The 21867-nt window shown below is 39.9% G+C and overlaps 1 protein-coding gene across 1 annotated transcript in view; it reads right to left on the bottom strand.

Moving 5' to 3' along the window:
- LOC125257726 (GTPase IMAP family member 8-like) overlaps positions 1-19875 on the bottom strand; it is a gene marked incomplete at its 3' end in the record, with an annotated part of 30446 nt that extends 10571 nt beyond the window's left edge. The window contains exons 1-4 of the mRNA XM_048174378.1: positions 19860-19875; positions 18301-19002; positions 10865-10894; positions 10017-10700 (exon numbers count right to left, since the gene is read on the bottom strand). Of these exons, the coding sequence (XP_048030335.1) occupies positions 10017-10700; positions 10865-10894; positions 18301-19002; positions 19860-19875 (1432 nt within the window). The remainder of the gene's footprint in view (positions 1-10016; positions 10701-10864; positions 10895-18300; positions 19003-19859) is intronic.
- Positions 19876-21867: the final 1992 nt, after the last annotated feature.

Raw genomic sequence — 21867 nt, 5'->3', positions numbered from 1 at the left:
ACAGTGTGCATTAGTGACATCTGGTGGTCAGACTTGTTTTCTCCACCATATCTAACAAACCGGGGAGCAGATCCAGAGATTGTATTATTATAGGGAGATGAGAGGGTCTTTATCTTACCATTGGAGAAAGCATAACGGCTAACTTATTCATGTTTACTACTTTAATGAAAAAATTATCATTCTAGATGGGATATGTTAAATGCTACAGTGTCATTTAAATTTATGTCATCCTATCAACATTCGATGTTCATCGAGCTGGCACAGCAATGACATATTTAGTATTTCGTATTTAGTTCAGTATATCTTCAAAGGGACTATCATCAAAGACTGCAACCTTCTCCATTCTCGCATCATCACTACAGATCAGCCATTTAATCTCAGTGATAAGTATTTTCATAATTTTTTGCACTTTCATGTCAATTGAGTGTAGAATCGTAGGCTACCCTTTTGCTCTCTTTACACATACATAATAAGCAGTATTATGCAATCGCACATATTGTTAGAGACAGAGTGAGTTCAACGTGAGCGCTCGTCATGCTCATTCACATTGTAACTTCTAGCACGTTTTTGATCCACTTGATTGATCCACTTGATCGTTGTTATTCAAGGCTATCATGTCTATGTGACCTAAAATGGGCATTTTCGCCATTCAAGGCTATCGTGTCTATGTGGCCCAACGTGGCCGCTGTAACTGTTTAAGGCTATCGTGTCTATGTGGCCTAACATGGCCGTTTTCGCCATTCAAGGATATCATGTCTACGTGGCCTAACGTGGCCATTGTAACTGTTCAAGGATATCGTGTCTATTTGGCCTAATGTGGCCTTTGTGATCATTCAAGGCTATCATGTCTATGTGGCCTAACGTGGCCATTGTCGCCCTTCAAGGCTATCATGTCTATGTGGCCTAACGTGGCCATTGACACCATTGATGGCCTTCATGTCTATGTGGCCCAACGTGGCCGTTCTCGCCATTCAAGTCTATCATGTCTATGTGGCCCAACGTGGCCATGAGCTGTGTCCCAATTCAGGGGCCGCGCACTTCGAAGTGCATGAAAGGGGTGGGGTTTTGGAGTGGAGGGTTGCCAGGTCTGTGCAACAAAACCATCCCAAAAGTAGCGTAATCACAGCACAAGTGTAAAAGTATCCCAATCCCTGACGTGGCAACAGTGAGCCGAGCGCATAGTCCGAGCTTCGTTACATGGCTAGCGGCTGTGTGACAGACAGCTGACAGTTGATGTTTGTGTGCATTTTAAAGTTTTATGACTTTCTATTGGGTTTTGACACGTTCACTGCCGCCGACGACGGGACACTGGACCAAAATATGCATGGTTAAACTATGTAATGTTAGTTTTATATCTTTAGCAAGTTAACCTTGTTTGTTTTTTTTTTTATGTTAAATGAAATGTTAATTTGGAAAATATATATATTCATATTTATACATTTACTCTGTATTTAAGTCTGAATTTAAAGTACAGTAGTTTACGATTTTATTCAACTGCACTCCATCTCAGAAACAGATATTGCATTTATGAACTGACTTGGACATCACTGATATTACAGTTTGATTGGTGAAACCGGGGCATTTATTTGAATTCACACCTGAAGTCCTGTCGTCACTGGCACGCAATGAACTGTGGGATAGTGTAAACAGCGAAGTGTCTTGAGATCGGTGCTTCATTCCCCTGGAAATGGAGAGGGTGCACTTGAAGTCGCTCTCGAATTACGTCATCCCTCCTCGCGCCGCGGTGAATCGCACTTCAAAGGACACCCCCTTCCCCCATTCTCTCAAGAACAGAATACAGTGCATAAAAATGTGTCGATATAAATATTATTAAATGTCACTTTGTCAATGAAACAGCCTAATTTCTGTACAGTTTTTTTTTTTTTTTTAAGTTAGCAAATGCATACAGTTGTGGCCAGAATTATTAGACCCCTTCATAAATATGATCAAAGATGACTCTAAAAATAAATCTGCATTGTTTATCCTTTTGATCTTTAATTTATAAAATTAGCAAAAATCTAACCTTTCATTGAAGGAAAATAATTGAAAGTGGGGGGGAAATAACATTATGAAATAAATGTTTTTCTCCAAAACACGTTGCCCACAATTATTAGCACCCTTTTATTCAATTCTTTTTGCAACCTCCTTTTGCCAAGATAACAGCTCTGAGTCTTCTTCTATAATGCCTGATGAGTTTGGAGAACACCTGACAAGAGATCAGAGACCATTCCTTCATACAGACTCTCTCCAGATCCTTCAGATTCCAGCTCCATGTTGGTGCTTCTTCTCTTCAGTTCACTCCACTCATTTCTTTAGGGTTCAGGTCAGGGAACTGGGAAGACCATGGCAGAAGCTTCATTTTGTGCTCAGTGACCCATTTTTGTGCTGGTTTTGATGTTTGTTTTGGATCATTGTCCCGACGGATGATCCAACCACAGACCATTATAAGATTTCTAGCAGAAGTGGTCAGGTTTTGATTTTTTTATCTGTTGGTATTTGATAGAATCCATGATACGATATATCTGAACAAGTTGTCCAGGACCTCCAGCACAAAAAAAGGGCCACAACATTAAAGATCCAGCAGTATATTTGACCGTGGGCATGGGGCACTTTTTATCCATGTGTGCACCAAAACCATCTGGTGGGTTTGCTGCCAAGAAGCTCTTGTTTTAGTTTCATCTGACCATAGAAGCTTGTCCCGTTTGAAGTTCCAGTCTTGTCTGACAACTGAATATGCTGGAGATGTTTCTGGATGAGAGCAGAGGATTTTTCTTGAAACCCTCCCGAACAACTTGTGGGGATGTAGGTGCTTTTGATAAATTATTTTTAGGCTTTCTGAGATTCAAGACTCAACTAATCTCTGCAATTCTCCAGCTGTGATCCTTGGAGAGTCTTTGGCCACCCAAACTTTCCTCCTCACCACACATTAGGATGATTTAGACACACGTCCTCTTCCAGTCAGATTTGTAACACAGTGTGCCGTTTTTCAATGCTTCAGCTATTTTCTTACAGCCACTTTCTATTTTGTGAAGCTCAACAATCTTTTGCTGCACATCAGAACTATATTCTTTGTTTTTTCTCATTGTGATGAATGATTATGGGAATTTGGCCTTTGTGTTTCCTCATGTTTATACTCCTGTGGAACAGGAAGTCATGGCTGGCCAATTTCATGTTCATAATCACCCCGGTGAGCTAAAAAAATGTAAATATGAATGGGAATATACTTCAGAGATATTTTACTCATAAAAAATTCTAGGGGTGCTAATAATTGTGGGCAATGTGTTTTGGAGAAAAACATTTATTTCTTAATGTTATTTCCCCCCCACTTTCAATTCTTTTCCTTCAATGAAAGGTTTGATTTTTGCTAATTTTATGAATTAAAGATCAAAAGGATAAACAATGCAGATTTATTTTTAGAGTCATCTTTGATCATATTTATGAAGGGGTCTAATAATTCTGGCCACAACTGTAAGTTGTATACATATATTTGTAATGTAATTTATTTGTAAATGAGTCTGAGTAATTTCTGTTAAACTTTTTTTACATATGTTCACATGTGTAAATAAAAGAGAATTGTTCTGTTCATAGTTTATTTCTTTTATGCAACTTGTAATTTTAAATGAAAAATTATACTTAGGCCTATATAATTTTTCTCATGTAAATTAAATGTTTTTACATTAAATACATCGTTTTAAAGCTACATTACATAAAGTACCTTTTACAACTATATACAGAACTTAGATTTAACATCAGAAGAATAGCATAACATTTTAAATCATCAGTATATAAAACTGAACAAAACATTTGTGTACACTTTCATTTGGCTGAGAAGGGAGACGCTGGTGGAGCGTATTATATAAATATATAAAACATCTGAAATATTTGAGACCTCATGCCGGTGCAGGGAGAGGCATGGGTAGGAGAGGAGGTCTCCAAGGCGGGTCAGGCGCAGTGGGCTGCCACGGCGGGTCAGGTGCAGAGGGCTGCCACGGCGGGTCAGGCGCAGAGGGCTGCCACGGCGGGTCAGGCGCAGAGGGCAGCCACGGCGGGTCAGGTGTACTTTGAGGCCCACCCATCTGTATCCCACCCCTGGGTACCTGGCCCCCCCAAAAAAAATACTTGGGGAGGTTAAGGAGGGCCTTCAGGAGACTGCGGAATGGTGTGGGTTTGTGGACAGGAGTGGGCTCATGGGCAGCGGAGCATGGAGCGGCTGGCTCGGCGGCTGAGACTGGGGATACTGGCTCGGCGGCTGAGACTGGGGATACTGGCTCGTTGGCCGCTGAGGGCTCGTTGAGGGCTGGAGCGATGGACTCTGTGATAAAGTCTATCAACCAGCCAGTATCCTCTGGCGGCTCGTGAAAGGCTGGAGTGGATTGCTCGGCGGCAGCGGCTGGAGCGGATTGCTCGGCGGCGGCGGCTGGAGCAGATTGCTCGGCGGCGGCGGCTGGCGGCCAGGAGTGGGCAGGACCGTTGAAGCGGTATGTGCAGGGCTTTGGGGTAAGGTGAGCTGGTGATGCCCGATAAGCTGCTGATGGGGCTGGACAAGGACTCTGGTTCTCTAGAACTTTCTCTAATTCAAAACTAGAACCATTTAACAGGAGAATCACATTCAGGGAATCGACTAAGGAGAAATTACAGGCTGGTTCGTTATAACAAATAACGTCCTTGTCCAGTCCCATCAGAAAAACAGCATTAAGGCAGGCATCGGTCCAGCTCACCAAATAAGAGACCTCCAAAAATTCCTCCACATACCTCTCCAACGGCCTGCCACTCTGCCGTAAATGGCAAAGCCTATCCTCTGTGTTCAGAGGCTTCGGGGGTACAGGAACAAGGAAAATCCCCATTGTTTCCACTGTGGATATCCAACGGTTAACGGTCTGTCCTTCTGTTACGGTAGCTGGTGTAAAGACAAGGCAAATACGGATCTCCACAATAACAATGGGTCTTTTTAATGAACAACGCAAGGAAACACCAGACATACTCAATATAACATTTAGGACAGACAAGGAGTGGAGGGAGTGAGTCCATTATATAGGAGGTGATGATGATAAGGAACAGGTGCAGGTGATCCGTGACGATGAGGAGATGACGAGGGAAGTGAGTGCAGGTGTGGAGACGAGAGGATCGTGGGATTTGGAGTCCGGGAGACGAGGGAACTGTGACAATCTATGGTTCATTCAAATTTTGTCTTAGTCATCATAGCTTTAAAATTCTTGCCTGTTACAAATAGTCATGCTCAGCAGGTATATTTTAAGCTGTCAGTGCAAGTTTCTTTTAGTTAAAACAACTGACAGTTAACAGTTCATTTAACATAAAAACAAGTTTAACTAGTTGCTAACGATTTAAAACTAACATTACATAGTTTAACCATACATATTTTGGTCCAGTGTCCCGTTCGGCAGTGAAGCATGTCAAAACCCCATAAAGACATAAATGCACACAAACATCAGCTGTCTGTCACACAGCCGCTAGCCATGTAACGACGCTCGGCTCACTGTTGCCACGTCTGTGATTAGGATACTTTTACACTTGTGCTACGTTTGGGATGGTTTTGTTGCGCAGACGTGGCAACCCTCCACTCCAAAACCCCACCCCTTTCACGTACTTCGAAGTGTGCGACCCCTGAATTGGGACACAGCTATTGTCACCGTTCATGGCCTTCGTGTCTATGTGGTCCAACATGGCCATTCTCGCCATTCAAGTCTATCGTGTCTAGGTGGCCCAATGTGGCCGTCGTCACCGTTCAAGGCTATAGTGTCTATGTGGCCTAACATGGGCATTCAAGGCTATCGTGTCTATATGGTCTAACATGGCTGTTCAAGACCATTGTGTCTATGTGGCCTAACGTGGCCATTGTTGCCGTTCAAAGCTATCATGTCTATGTGGCCCAATGTGGCTGTTGTCGCCATTCAAGGCTATTGTGTCTACGTGGCCCAATGTGGCCATTGTCATCGTTCAAGACTACCGTGTTTATGTGGCCTAACATGGCCGTTCAAGGCTATCGTGTCTATGTGGCCTAATGTGGCCATTGTCACATTCAAGGCTACCATGTCTATGTGGCCCAATGTGACTGTTCAAAGCTATCGTGTCTATGTGGCTCAATGTGGCCATTGTCATTGTTCAAGACTACCGTGTTTATGTGGCCTAACATGGCCATTCAAGGCTATCTTGTCTATGTGGCCCAATGTGACTGTTGTTGCCATTCAAAGCTATCGTGTCTATGTGGCCCAATGTGACTGTTGTTGCCATTCATAGCTATCGTGTCTATGTGGCCTAATGTGGCCATTGTCGCCGTTCATGGCCTTCGTGTCTATGTGGCCCAACGTGGCTATCATCACCGTTCAAGGCTATCGTGTCTATGTGGCCTAACATGGCCATACAAGTCTATCGTGTCTATGTGGCCCAATGTGGCTGTTGTCGCCGTTCAAAGCTATCATGTCTATGTCGCCTAACGTGGCCACTGTCACCATTCATAGCTATCGTGTCTATGTGGCCTAATGTGGCCATTGTCGCCGTTCATGGCCTTCGTGTCTATGTGGCCCAACGTGGCCATCATCACCGTTCAAGGCTATTGTGTCTATATGGTCTAACATGGCTGTTCAAGACTATTGTGTCTATGTGGCCTAACATGGCCATTGTCACTGTTCAAGACTATTGTGTCTATGTGGCCTAACATGGCCATTCAAGGCTATCATGTCTATGTGGTCTAACATGGCTGTTCAAGGCTAGCGTGTCTATGTGGCCCAACGTGGCCGTTGTCATCGTTCAAGACTACCGTGTTTATGTGGCCTAACATGGCCATTCAAGGCTATCGTGTCTATGTGGCCCAATGTGACTGTTGTTGCCATTCAAAGCTATCGTGTCTATGTGGCCCAATGTGGCTGTTGTCGCCGTTCAAAGCTATCATGTCTATGTGGCCTAACGTGGCCACTGTCACCATTCATGGCTATCGTGTCTATGTCATCATTCATGGCTATCGTGTCTATGTGGCCTAATGTGGCCATTGTCGCCGTTCAAGGCTATAGTGTCTATGTGGCCCAACATGGCCGTTGTTGCCATTCAAGGCTATCGTGTCTATGTGGCCCAACGTGGCTGTTGTAGTCATCCAAGGCTATCGTGTCTATGTTACCCAGTGTGGCCATTGTCGACATTCAAGTCTATCGTGTCTATGTGGCCTAACATGGCCGTTGTAATGGTTCAAGGCTATCGTGTCTATGTGGCCTAACATGGCCATTGTCACGTTCAAGGCTATTGTGTCTATGTGGCCCAATGTGGCCACTTTCGTCGTTCAAGGCTATCGTGTCTATGTTGTCTAACATGGCCATTCAAGGCTATCGGGTCTATGTGGCCTAACCTGGCCGTTGTCACCATTCAAAAATATCGTGTCTATGTGGCCCAAGGTGGCCGTTGTCGTCATTCAAGGCTATCATGTCTATGTGGCCTAACATGGCCGTTGTCGCTGTTCAAGGCTATTGTGGCCATTGTCGCCATTCAAGGCTATCGTGTCTATGTGGCCTAACATGGCCGTTGTCACCATTCAAAGCTATCGTGTCTATGTGGCCTAACGTGGCCATTGACACGTTCAAGGTTATTGTGTCTATGTGGCCCAGTGTGGCCCTTGTCGTCGTTCAAGGCTATCGTGTCTATGTGGCCCAATGTGGCCATTGTCATTGTTCAAGACTATCATGTCTATGTGGCCTAACATGGCTGTTCAAGGCTATCGTGTCTATGTGGCCACTATGTCACTATGTTGCCATTCAAGGTTATCTATCGTGTCATAGACAGCAACTTTCCACTTTACTACACTCTAAACCTGCTCCTCCCACATGCATACAGCTGAGACAATGTCAGAGACAGAAGTTGCTATCTCTAATCTCTATCCCTCATTGAAAAATAAGTTACAATTTGCAGTATGGGAATACTTTCGAAATGGAAAAACAAATGCGGGATGTCCTTCAGTGTAGATATCCACATTTGTAAAAAAAAAAAATGCGGACACAAAGTAAGCCTACACACAAAAGGAGGAAACACATTGAACATGTTCACCTATATTCAAGAACACCATCCATGCCACATTGGGCCAAATAGACACGATAGCCTTGAACGCAGACAACAGCCACATTGGGCCACATAGATTCAATAGCCTTAAATGCTGACAATGACCACCTTGGGCCACATAAACATGATAGCCTTGAACGGCCATATTAGGACACATAGACACAATAGCCTTGAACGGCCATGTTAGGCCACATAGACACGATAGCCTTAAACGGCGACAACGGCCACGTTGGGCCACATACACACGATATCCTTGAAAATCCATGTTAGGCCAAATAGACACGATAGCCTTGAACGCCAACAACGGCCACACTGGGCCACATAGATACAATGGCCCTAAACGCCAACAATGACCACCTTAGGCCACCTAGACACGATAGCCTTGAACGGCCATGTTAGACCACATAGACATGATAGCCTTGAACGGCCATGTTAGGACACATAGACACAATAGCCTTGAACGGCCATGTTAGGCCACATAGACACGATAGCCTTGAACGGCCATGTTAGGACACATAGACACAATAGCCTTGAACGGCCATGTTAGGCCACATAGACACGATAGCCTTGAATGCCAACAACAGCAACGTTGGGCCACATAGACACGATAGCCTTGAACACCGACAACAGCCACATTGGGTCACATAGACACGATAGCCTTGAACGTCCATGTTAGGCCATATAGACATGATAGCCTTGAACGGCCATGTTAGGCCACATAGACACGATAGCCTTGAATGCCAACAACGGCAACGTTGGGCCACATAGACACGATAGCCTTGAACTCCGACAATGGCCACATTGGGTCACATAGACATGATAGCCTTGAACGGTGACAATGGCCATGTTGGACCACGTAGACACGATAGCCTTGAATGTCCATGTTAGGCCATATAGACACGATAGCCTTGAACGGCCATGTTAGGCCATATAGACACAATAGCCTTGAACGGCCATGTTAGGCCACATAGACACGATAGCCTTGAATGCCAACAACGGCAACGTTGGGCCACATAGACACGATAGCCTTGAACTCCGACAATGGCCACATTGGGTCACATAGACATGATAGCCTTGAACGGTGACAACGGCCATGTTGGACCACGTAGACACGATAGCCTTGAATGTCCATGTTAGGCCACATAAAAACAATACCCTTGTCGCCGTTCAAGGCTATCTTATCTATGTGGCCTAACGTGGCCTTTGTCTCTATTGTGACGAGCGTCCTGAGTCCACATCAGTGTTGCCCTGGAAACTCACGAGGAGCACCTGCTCACAGGTCATCACAGGCTGATCGGCCACACCTGCACACCTCTATCCTGTTCCAGAAAGCAGTGTGCACCGCACCGCACGGATTCACCCGCACTTGGACACGACTGTATACACATGTCTTTCAATAAAATCCACCCTCCGGGGCCGTAAACTGAGCTCTTCTTGTCGTATGATCCTTCCACCCTGCCACACTATGTAGTATTGTTGTCTTACACTCTTGGTATTTTCTTTTTTTCTTGTCTTCCTCTCTTCATGACTTATTTTGCGCTCTTACAGCTTTCCCCATTTTCTCACACCACGGCGAACTGGCTCTGTTCCACTGATAAGCATTATGGTCTTTTCATGTTTAATTCATTTTTATCTCTATGTTTCAGGAACCACAAGATTCACCACTGGTGGGTATATATTTCCTTTTACAACTCCGTCCTAGTGTGGAATAATTCTTCTTCACTATTTTTGGGGGTCAGCTATGCCCCTGCCTTCATCTTCAGGCAGGAAATGCAGAGTCTGCAACCCTTTAGGATGTGAGCTACCGACAGGGCCTACACGAAAGAACTTTATCTTACAATATTTTGCTTGCTGATTGTTAATAAATATTGTTGTTACGTTGTCTTGCCTTCCGAGTCTTTCTGGTAGAACCATTAATAAATGCATAAGCTAAAAAAAAAAGAAAAAGGAATGCTCACCTTCTAAATGAATGTTCTGCTTTAACTCTTTGATTTCATCCTTCATTCTCTTCAGCTCTTCTTTATATTTCTCCTCTGTTTCACATCGGACTCTGTTCTTTTGAGCTTTCACATACATCTGAGCTGAATATGGTTCAGTCTTCATGTTCTCTATATAATCCAGTAGTTCTGGGAACTGTCTTGAGTTTTCAGACTCTTTTAAACTCATCACACAGTACTGACCTCCAGAACGACTGATTAACTTCTGAAATTCTGGGCTCTGTTTGATGAAGTCTGTCACTGGTCCGTCAACAGTGCCATCATGGACAAATATTACAATTAAGTGATCTCTAGAATAAAAGTTCTTTAGGATCTTCTCTATTTCTGTTTTGTCTCCATCAGTAAGAGATCCAGCAGGAATAATGATGATGAAAGCATGAACTCCAGAATCACAGAGAGACACACAGCGGAGAGTCTGACGCATCACTTCCTCCTCTGAGAGCCGACTGAGAACTGGAAGCTCCATCAGACTGAGAACACGTCCATGAATCTTCTCTTTCTTAACACACACTTCACTGCTTACTCTTTGATGAGAAGGGTTTATCTTTTTATCACGTAAAAGTTTTGACACAGAGACCGTAAGTGATCCATCACTTCCACACAGCACCAGATTCAGCTTCCGTTTTTTAGAGGAATTTGCTGACACTGAAAAACATAAAGACATCAGACTTCCTTTATCAATAGCCACATTTTAAAATATGAAATATATATATATATATATATATATATATATATATATATATATATATATATATATATATATATATATATTTATATTTGTATATATCATCTAAATGCTTTCAACTTACATTTGGAGCGACTCCACTCTCTTATATCAACTGCAAAATTAAATAAAACAATTATGAATGGCTGAAAATGCAGAATGTTAAATGTTAATTTTAAATTTTTAATCATATTTAATATTTATATCAATATTTAAATCAAAGCTAACAACTGTTAAATTCCTTGTCATTTTCTTGGACTTTTAGTTTTAGTTTCTGTTTTTCTTTGTTCAATTTTCCTGCCACTTAACTGGTACTAACTTAAGTATTAATTATAAGTATTTTCAACTTGACAAATGTAGTTGTCTGAATTTATAAAGTTTAGTTGGAATAACTTTACAAAAGTAAAGTGTACTTACATTTTCTAAATAAAAATAAATAAATAAATACATTTTAACCATAAATGCTCATCTTGAACTAGCTCTCTTCTTCTTCTCCTCTATTTGAATTCCAGCAGTGTAGACACTGCTAAGTGTATTATTGCAGGGAATGTTTGTTCTGAAAACAAGTTCACCAATAAGTTCACCTTTCATTAATCCAACTAAAATTTATAAGTTCAAACTATAGACCTGCACGGGACAGATTTTTTAGCCCCATGCCTGCCCACTCCCACAAGATTTTGTGCAAAAATGCAAAAAATAAAGGCATGTATGCAGCTATTACTCATATCGTAATAATAGTAGACAAATAATAAAATATGGCCTATCACTTATGTTATGTTGCTTGCTATGCTATTACACATTGGGCAATTCATTTTTCTGTACAACTAGCTTAACCAGACAGTAAAATGTGATTTTGTAACATGTAACTTTTTTAAACAAACGTAATAGCCTACTTTAATATTTTACTGTAAAGTTGTGCAATTTTGTAGGATTTATGGTATTTTGTGTTATTTATTTGCCTCAATTTGTAATAATTTAAGTATATACATTTATATGAAATAGCAAAATTTTATGTTAAATCCACTTTAATAGATATTCACCTAGATATTATCACATAGAGACTGTGTCTGTATCTCGAACTAGTAAATACAAAAAACTTCCGAAACCTTTTAAGGGTAAAAATTTAATTGATGTTCAAAAAATGAAAATCACAGATAAATCAGATAAACAAATGATAAAGCTTGGGCTACTGATATTAGATCTATTTCTTCAAAAGCACTTATTGTAAATGAAATTATCACAGACAATAAACTAGACTTGCTGTGTTTGACAGAAACCTGGCTAAAACCAGACGATTACATTATTTTAAATGAGTCTAGTCCTCAAGGTTATGACTATCGACACAATCCTCGACAGAAAGGCAAAGGGGGAGGTGTTGCTGTAATTTATAGTAATATATTCAGAATCATTCAAAAGAATTTCAAATCTAATTCCTTTGAAGTGATGGTGCTTTATGTAACATTATGTAAGTTGACATTTGTGCTGGCTACTGTATACAGGCCACCAGGCACCATACTGACTTTATCAAAGAATTTGCTGATTTTCTATCAGAGTTAGTACTGGCTGCGGATAAAGTCCTTGTTGTTGGTGATTTTAATATCCATGTAGATAATAATAAAGACGCATTTGGATTGGCATTTGCAGACATTTTAAACTCTATTGGAGTTAGACAACACGTGTCAGGACCCACTCATTGTCGTAATCATACCTTAGATCTAATACTGTCGCATGGAATTGATATTGATGCTGTTGAAATTCTACAGCAGAGCGATGATCAGATATCAGATCATTATTTAGTCTTGTGTATAATACAGTTAGCCAAGGCTACAAAACCACCACCCAGCCATAAATATGGTAGAACCATCACTTCTACCACTAAAGATTGCTTTATAAATAATCTCCCCGAGCAGTTTCATCGCCTTAGTATACCTGACAACTTAGAAGAACTCGATGCTGCAACAGAAACTATTGGCTCTCTCTTTTCCAGCACATTAGATGCAGTCGCTCCTTTACGTCTAAAGAAGATTAAGGAAATTAATCCAACGCCGTGGTATGATGAGCACACTCGGGCTCTAAAACGAGCTGTGAGAAAAGCTGAACGTAGTTGGAAGAAAACAAAACTAGAAGTTTTTCGCCTTTCGTGGAAAGAAAAAATGATTGAGTACAGAACGGCTATAAGAAATGCTAGATCTACTTATTTTTCAAATCTCTTAATAGAAAACAAACATAATCCTAGGTATTTATTTGACACAGTGGCTAAATTAACTAGAAAACAGAGATTCAACTGCTGACGTTTCCAAAGAGCACAGCAGTAATGACTTTATGAACTTCTTTACTTGCAAGATTGACAATATTAGAGAGAAAATTATAAACATGCAACCGTCTACAGCAGGGATGGACAACTCCGGTCCTGGAGGGCCAGTGTCCTGCAGAGTTTATCTCCATCCCTGATAAAAACTCACTTGCCTATAACTTTCTACTAATCCTAAAGACCTTGATTAGCTGGTTCAGGTGTGTTTGATTAGGGTTGGAGCTAAACTCTGCTGGACACTGGCCCTCCAGGACCGGAGTTGTCCATCCCTGGTCTACAGTTTCGCTTCAGACAGTGCACTGTAGTGTCCCTGAGGTAAAACTAGAATCATTCGCCGCTATAGGAGAGGAAGAATTATCTAAACTTATCAAATCATCAAAATCAACAACATGTATGTTAGACCCAATGCCGACTAAACTACTGAAAGAAATGCTTCCAGAGGTCGTAGGTCCACTTCTTGATATAATTAATTCATCGTTAACACTAGGATACATGCCAAAAACTTTTAAGCAGGCTATTATTAAACCTCTTATTAAAAAACCTCAACTAGATCCGAGAGATTTAGTAAATTACAGGCCAATCTCGAATCTACCTTTTCTGTCAAAGATACTAGAAAAGGCAGTTTCAACACAACTGTGCTCCTTTTTAGAAAGAAATGGAATCTGTGAGGATTTCCAGTCAGGATTTAGACCATACCATAGTACTGAGACTGCTCTCGTTAGAGTTACAAACGATCTACTCTTATCATCCGATCGTGGCTGTATTTCTCTATTAGTGTTATTAGATCTCAGTGCTGCTTTTGACACTATCGATCACAACATTCTTTTAAAAAGACTTGAAAACTATATTGGCATTAGTGGAATTGCTTTGGCATGGTTCAAATCTTACTTATCTGACCGTTATCAGTCTGTAGTAGTTAATGAAGAGATGTCGTATCGATCAAAGTTCAATATGGAGTACCACAAGGCTCAGTACTAGGACCGTTGCTTTTCACTCTGTACATGCTGCCCTTAGGAGAGATAATTAGGAAGCATGGTGTTAGTTTCACTGCTACGCTGACGATACTCAGCTCTATATTTCCTCGCGCCCTGACGAAACCTACAATTCACAAAACTAACAGAATGCATAGCTGACATTAAAAACTGTATGACAAGAAATTTCTTATTATTAAATTCAGAAAAAACTGATATCCTAATCTTTGGACCAAAAACTTCCTCACGAAAAAACCTTGAATACTCTCTAACACTTGACGGGTGCTCCATTAAATCTTCGTCCTCAGTTAGGAACCTGGGTGTGCTCTTTGATACCAATCTTTAATTTGAAAGTCATGTTTTCTAGTATCTGTAAAACCGCCTTCTTCCATCTAAAAAATGTATCTAAATTACGACATATGCTCTCAATGACAAATGTGGAACAGTTGGTTCATGCATTCATGACCTCAAGACTAGATTATTGTAACGCTCTACTGGGTGGTTGTTCTGCTCGGCTTTTAAACAGACTACAGTTGGTCCAAAATGCGGCAGCTAGAGTTCTTACTAGAACCAGAAAGTATGACCATATTAGCCCAGTTCTGTCAACATTACATTGGCTCCCTATTAAACATCGTATAGATTTTAAAATCTTGCTACTTACTTATAAAGCTCTAAATGGTTTAGCTCCCCAATATCTAAGCGAGCTCTTGGTGCATTATAGTCCTTCACGTCTATTGCGATCTCAGAATTCAGGCCAGTTGATAATACCCAGAATATCAAAATCAACTGAAGGCGGCAGATCCTTTTCCTATTTAGCACCTAAACTCTGGAACAATCTTCCTAGCATTGTTCGGGAAGCAGACACACTCTGTCAGTTTAAATCTAGACTAAAAACACATCTCTTTGCTCTTGCATACACATAACACATTATCAATACATTAACATTTTTCAAATCCGTTAAAGGATTGTTACGCTGCAATAATTAGGTCGGCCGGAACCGAGAACATTTCCTATAACACTAGATATACCTGTACATCAGAATAAGAATGGCATCTACGCTAATATCAGTCTCTCTGCTTATCCTGAGGTTTGCCGGGTGCTGGATCCAGGCCGTATCCAGATCAGATGGAGAACCTGTGTCTGGACCTGACTACAACGTAGCCCAGGAGACAATGGGCCTACAGATCCAGTTCTGGCTGCATCTATAATTCAGATTTTTAAATCTCTGTATCCGCTTACATATATCTATATATATCTATTTTTAATCTCTATAATAAAAATGTATAATTCAGATTTTGATCTCCATATCCATTTACATATATTATATATATCTTCCAAGGGGTTTTTTCCCTCCTAGGACTTTTTTCCCAGTGCTAGCACGCTGGGTTTTTCTCCTAGGGATTTTTTTTCCACCCCTGGGAGTCAGCCGACATTGGCTTAATGTAGCACCATCTTGTATATGTTACATATTACCACGCTTGCTTGTACAGCTTATTTTTAACCACTTCTCTTTTTTCTGTGCTCCTAAATATGTAAAGCTGGTTTGAAACAATTACCAATTGTAAAAAGCGCTATATAAATAAATTTGACTTGACTTGACTATATACATTTATATGAAATAGCAAAATTTTATGTTAAATCCACTTTAATAAAGATCTACATTTCTAAATTTCATTCATAGTGATAGACATGAAAAATGTGCCTGGGTTTAGTGGACGATCACTGCCATCTACTGGAAAGCAAATTAAAATAACATGAATTTTTAACTACATCCACTAGATGGCTAGAGAATTAATCAATGGTTCACATTATAAAATCATTATTATAACTATAAAAATAACTTTTTTGTACTATCATTTGTACTATCATGGGTATTTGAAGATATACACGGATTTACAAGGCTGTACAGAACAGTGCACTATTACAGACTTATAAACTGAGGTTTTAATTACATTATTTTAATATAGTCAGTCGTGAATTAAAGTGGGCGGTCTAAGGCATGAAACTCCAGGGCTAAAAATGAGTCCCAATACAGCCCTGTCACAAAGAGTGCTCCCTTTATAATGATTAAAACTGACATCTCAGTTCATTGCAGTCTCACAAATCTCTGTTATAACACAATTATTATATGAACAATGGTTCTTTCTTAATGTTTACACTTCGTGTGTTATAAAAATAGGATTTGTGAGCACTCAGGATAGGATTTTTTCAGCACTGGTGAGAGGATTCTAATAAACACCAGGGGTCTCATTTATAAAACTGTGCGTAGGATCCCTACTAAAAGTGTACGTACGCGCAAAAGCTAAATTCTGTGTACGCACAAAAAAAATCAAATTTATAAAACCATGCGTACACCAGAACCTGCGCACAAATCCCTTTATAAATCCCAGTCAGCGGAAGATTGTGTGTACATGCATCTCCACCCTGTCTCCTCCCCTAAATCACCATATACGGAGCTTATGACGCCTAGTTTTACTATGCATAACCTCATCTGCATATCATTTCCATGCATATTCTCATCCACGTGACACCATAGTTAACACCATCAAAGGTACAAGACATTGGAAAATATTAGATACAGACTATAAATGCCATTTGTGCCATACACTACATTGATAAAAAATCATACAATATCCTCTTTATGTTTTAGAATAAATATATCAAAATATCCATTAAAACAAAATTGTATTAAATACTTAAGATAAAGGTTTTAAAATACAGTTGATTTATTCATTTCCACTGGCCAAATATTTGTATTTTAATAGTATAAAACATATGTATGCAGTTTTGCTGATAAGGTGAACATATCTTTCAGGAAGTTTAGGCCTACTTAAACAGATAGGCCTACTTATTTATTGCAGTGTAAATACAATTGTCTTTCTCGGCGCTTCACTGAAGTATTTTAAAAAGGAAACACGCAAATCCTACCGTTTTCCTCAAATGATATCCTTCAAATGGTAATTGTTTGAAGATCCTTCACACAACATCAACACCTCCTGCAGTTGTGGTACAGTAAGATATTATTGGACCTATTCAAACTGGACAACAGACTGTTCGACCACCGAATCCAGCAGTGTCTGCCATAATATCTAAGTTAAGTGTTCATCACTGATCGTCATTCTCGAAAAAATATTTTGTCATAACATCTGCAGTGTAGTTTAAAGAGGATTGTGCTCCCAGCACTCCTCACTGTCATTAAAACAGCGTGTCACTGGAAAAGTGATCGAAAGTATCACATCTACTATCTCAATTCATATTACTTTTGTCTCCAGAATGTGCGTACGCACAGCTCAAAGTGGCATTTATAGTCTGTATCTAATATTTTCCAATGTCTTGTACCTTTGATGGTTTTAACTATGGTGTCATGTGGATGGGAATATGCATGGAAATGATATGCAGATGAGGTTATGCATAGTAAAACAGACCCCTGATTGTGTTGCCTCTCCATTGTGTGTCAGAAATCAACAGATATGTCTGTGATTGGCTACATTGCTCAACACTGCAAACACAAGTTATAAATAAAATCTCATATATGCTTGCGACTGTAAATAGTTTTTACTTTATATTAGTTATTCTTATTGCTTTTTTGCAATATATGAATAGCAATTTATTTGTTTTTAGATATTTTTTATTTAGATATTTCTACTTTGCGGGAGTCCCGCTAATCATTTGATTCTCCCGCAACCCGTACACAAACCCGTTCTCGCGACAATTCGTACGTATTTTAAGAGGTCGCTAATTCGTACAAATTCATATGACCGGAGTGCAGGTCTCTAGTTCAAACAACATTAAATATGTCAAGCTAAACATACATAATATTCTATGTAAATACAAATTAACCAAGTCATTGCAAAAAGATAACTCCAAAAAATCAATTAATTCAACTTAACTTGTCTTTTTTCCCTCATCCTCCTGCAACAATATGTGACACATTTCTTTGAGCACTAGACTATGTTTAATAATGTAACACTCCACTTATTTAAATGTTTGATATATGTAAATAGTTTTTCAAATGATGTGCACTATACAATGTGAATGATTCACAGTGCATGTTTGTGCAACACTGTCTATCACTCCACAGTGCACTAGTTTGACAACAGTAACAAAGTAAGTGCTGATAGTCTGATGAAAACTTTCCTGACAAGTTTTGTTTAAAACAGTTTGGAAGCTTTTTATTGAAATGTACTTATGCTAATTTACTAAATTTCAGCTATAATAAAAGTAATTCTGACAACTTACTTAGACTTTCTTCAATTCTCTTGCTCTCTTTGAGGTTTTCATCATCTTTGTGATAAGAAATCTGTATGTTTTCTTCCTCTGATCTGAATGAATCTAAAGATCTGCTCAGCTCTTTATCCATTGATGGTTCTGCAACATCTTCATATGTCTCACATGTGAGATATTCTTCCTGGTTTCCCTTGAGCATTTCATCAACATTCCTGAATATCTCAGATTGCCATTGTGGTTTTCTTTTTTCAAGCTGCAGATGTCTTCCTCCACACTCCTTTATTAACTGATGGATAGCTGTGTTATATTCAATTGGACTTGACATGTGCAAATTGTGCATCTCTTCAGTTGTGATCACTATAGTGCGTTTAATCGCCTCTTCACTGAATTTGTTGAGCACATATTTCACTCTTGTCATGTCCTCCTCAGTGAAGTCTTTATACTGCAGTACGAGTATGAAGACATGAGGTCCTGGATCAGACAGAGACACACACTCTCTCACTGTCTGTGTGATCTGATGATCTGAGGTGTTAGGATTCAGCGTGTTAATGACTGTATTGCGTCTGTTCTTCACTATTCCACTGATTCTCAAGCAGTGCTGCTGTAAACCTGTAGACACATCACTCTCATGCACATCTATTCCCAGAATTGAGTTTCTCACTCTGCTGTTTTCTGACACATCCTTTCCCAGAAGTACAATCCTCAGAACATTCACTGAAACACACAAAACACATCATGAATATCAAAAATAGAAACACTGTAAATATTTAATATTCTGGTTTTATTACTATTTGAATGTGTATTGATATTCATATCCAAGCCTTTTATCATTATAGGCTAACTGTAGGCTAACTAAACACATTGCATTATTTTGGAATTACAGAGTAAAAAACAACTGTGCCTGAATAGATCAAACACATAATTACTCAAACTGAACAGTTGCCATTCAATCAGTCACAGACTGATGAATAGGAATCTTGCTAGAGAGGCTGATCTACTTTGAGTGTAACTAAAAAGGAGCCAATGCCCATTGGCATACAATCACAAGCGACAGCTGCTCTGCCATGCAGCGTGGGTATTTAATGAGCAGCAGGTGCATTGGTTTTCGCTTCTGAGCTGAACAGTTTGTTCCTGTTTTCTACAAGCAAGTGTCTGCTAGAAGACGAGTCAAGCTTTTTGGTCAAACTTTTTTTTAAAGTGCGAGCATACAGCACAGCAGCAGGGTCGAAGTCTTCTCTTTATTTTCTGTTTATTATTATTGTGTTTCATTTGCCATTATTGAGCAAACAGCTGTTTTGACATTGTCAGAAGGCTGTTCTCGGCTGGTACGGTGCGCTTTTGAGTGTTGAAAAGCCGTTTTTACGGCTGGTAAGAGTGAGTGCCTTCAAAGAGAGAGCACACGACAGGCTGCACACAATCCCTGTCTGTGTTGGGCGGCCATTCCCCTGCATGGTTCAGCACTTTTAAAAGAGTCAAGTCCCTAAAAGAGCTTACACAAGTAGAGCTTGCATCTTTTAAAAAGATGACATTCAATTTGTATGCTTCTGGATGTGGTCATTTCCTGTCCTCACTGACGGCCACATTCATTGTTTCACATGTCTGGGCATAGCGTGCTGAAACGTTGTTCATGGGTGGTTCAAGTTAAGTGAACAAAAAACATATTTTGCAGGGAACGTTTGTACTAACTTTTACACCTTACTTTCATAAACTTAATCCAACTAAACTTTATAAGTTTAAACAACATTATATATGTCAAGCTAAACATAATTAATATTCTATGTAAATACAACTTAACCGAATCAGTGCAAAAAGATAACTCCAAAAAATTAATTAATTCAACTTAACTTGTCTTTTTTTCCCTCATCCTCCTGCAACACTACGTGACATATTTCTTTGAGCACTAGATTATAATCTTGTACAATGAGAATTTTGCACGAGAACATGATCACATCGACACGCCGGTAGTGACTCTTTCTCTGGGAAGCTTGAGTCCCCTCTGTTGTTGGCCAGCTGCTGCTTGTGTGTAAAAGCACAGTCACGGGTCTGCCCAACACTCTGGGAGACCGGGGAGATCAGACCTCTTGCTCCTCTGTGTGTCGTGTGCCATCGACACGGCAACCCAGCTCTCGCTTTGCATTCTATATGCCTACTGTAATGGTGTGTGCTTATGCTGACTCAGATTCTCTTCTTAAGAATTTACGGCCATGCTTTCCGGGTCTTTCCAGATGTGTATGGAAAACTTGGCAGTATGAAACTATATTGGTGCCAAAAATATGGAATGCCAAAAGTGCTAAACTCTTGTTTTGTGGCTTATCTTAACACATTTTAACCTTATTATTTATTATTCTCAGGTTAGGTAAAGTAAGACGAGTCTGGCCTAAATTATAAGCATTTTAAATTATGTAGGGCTAATACACCCTAGGAAGTAAAATTAGCTCAAATGAAATAATTTATCAGGGAATTATAAAGAGTTGTAAGTTTACGACCGAGCAACTGATTCGTCCAGCGTTCATTTGCTCGAGCCGCAAGGTCTTCTGATTAGAGCGGGTAGGGCTGCACGATTTGGGGAAAATGTCATATTGCGCTTATTGAGGTCAATATTGCGATTGCGATATAATAAACAAATAGTATCATGAGTCATCTTGCTTGGTTCTCAGTGAAAATGCACACACAGATTACTGATAATGCTGAAATGTGTATTTCTCAACTCAAACTAGCAACAACAGCAAACAAATGCACAGTGTTTTCAAATTAAAATATTTTTACAAAATTAAATAATAAAATCTTTGCATTACTGCAAACTTGTTATAATCCCATTTAAGATGTTCGTTTCTTTACTAATTTGTGGTTTAACGGATCACAAAACTCACGGTTCAGATCACATCATGGTTATGACGTCACAGATCGGATCATTTTTCAGATCAGCACAAAAAAAAATTGGGGGATGGGGGTAACTTAACTTTGCATGTATTACTTAGCCCACTTAAACTACTCTGATACCACAGCATAAACTACTAGCCTAAGTAATACATTATAAAAGGCAAGTGAACAGACTGTAAAAAGAACAAATACTGTACACCAATTACAACAAGCTACATAAAGTTACAAATAAAGTATAAGGTCTAACTGTAGTATTAATTTTCATGCACAGAAATGTAATAAATGTAAAATGACACTGTTCACTGTATAAATTTAATATAGATTAATCTTTATCAAAACTGTGTTTTGTTGTTTGATTTACATGACAGACAGCAGCAGGTATTTATAGGTTGCTGTCACTTTAAGAGTAAGACATGCACGCACACATCAGATAGATACACATCCGAATTCTCACCTCGTTCAATTAAGACATAATTGAATGGGTTTACATGAATACTTGCTGAGAGGGGTATTTTGACTGACATAATGCATGTATGGGACCATCCAAGTGCATTGAGGACACGAAAGGGAAATCAATTTGGAGTTCGCGAGCTATAACGCGCCTCTCTCTCTGTGTGTGCGCGAGCCTTTTATGTATGTGCGTCATGTGCGCACCGATAACAGCGCTGCGTGCGATATCGAATTAAATCCTCTTTTGCC

Source organism: Megalobrama amblycephala, linkage group LG22 (genome assembly GCF_018812025.1).
Source record: "Megalobrama amblycephala isolate DHTTF-2021 linkage group LG22, ASM1881202v1, whole genome shotgun sequence".
NCBI classification, from domain to species: domain Eukaryota; kingdom Metazoa; phylum Chordata; class Actinopteri; order Cypriniformes; family Xenocyprididae; genus Megalobrama; species Megalobrama amblycephala.
This window is presented reverse-complemented; position numbering and strand designations above follow the sequence as displayed.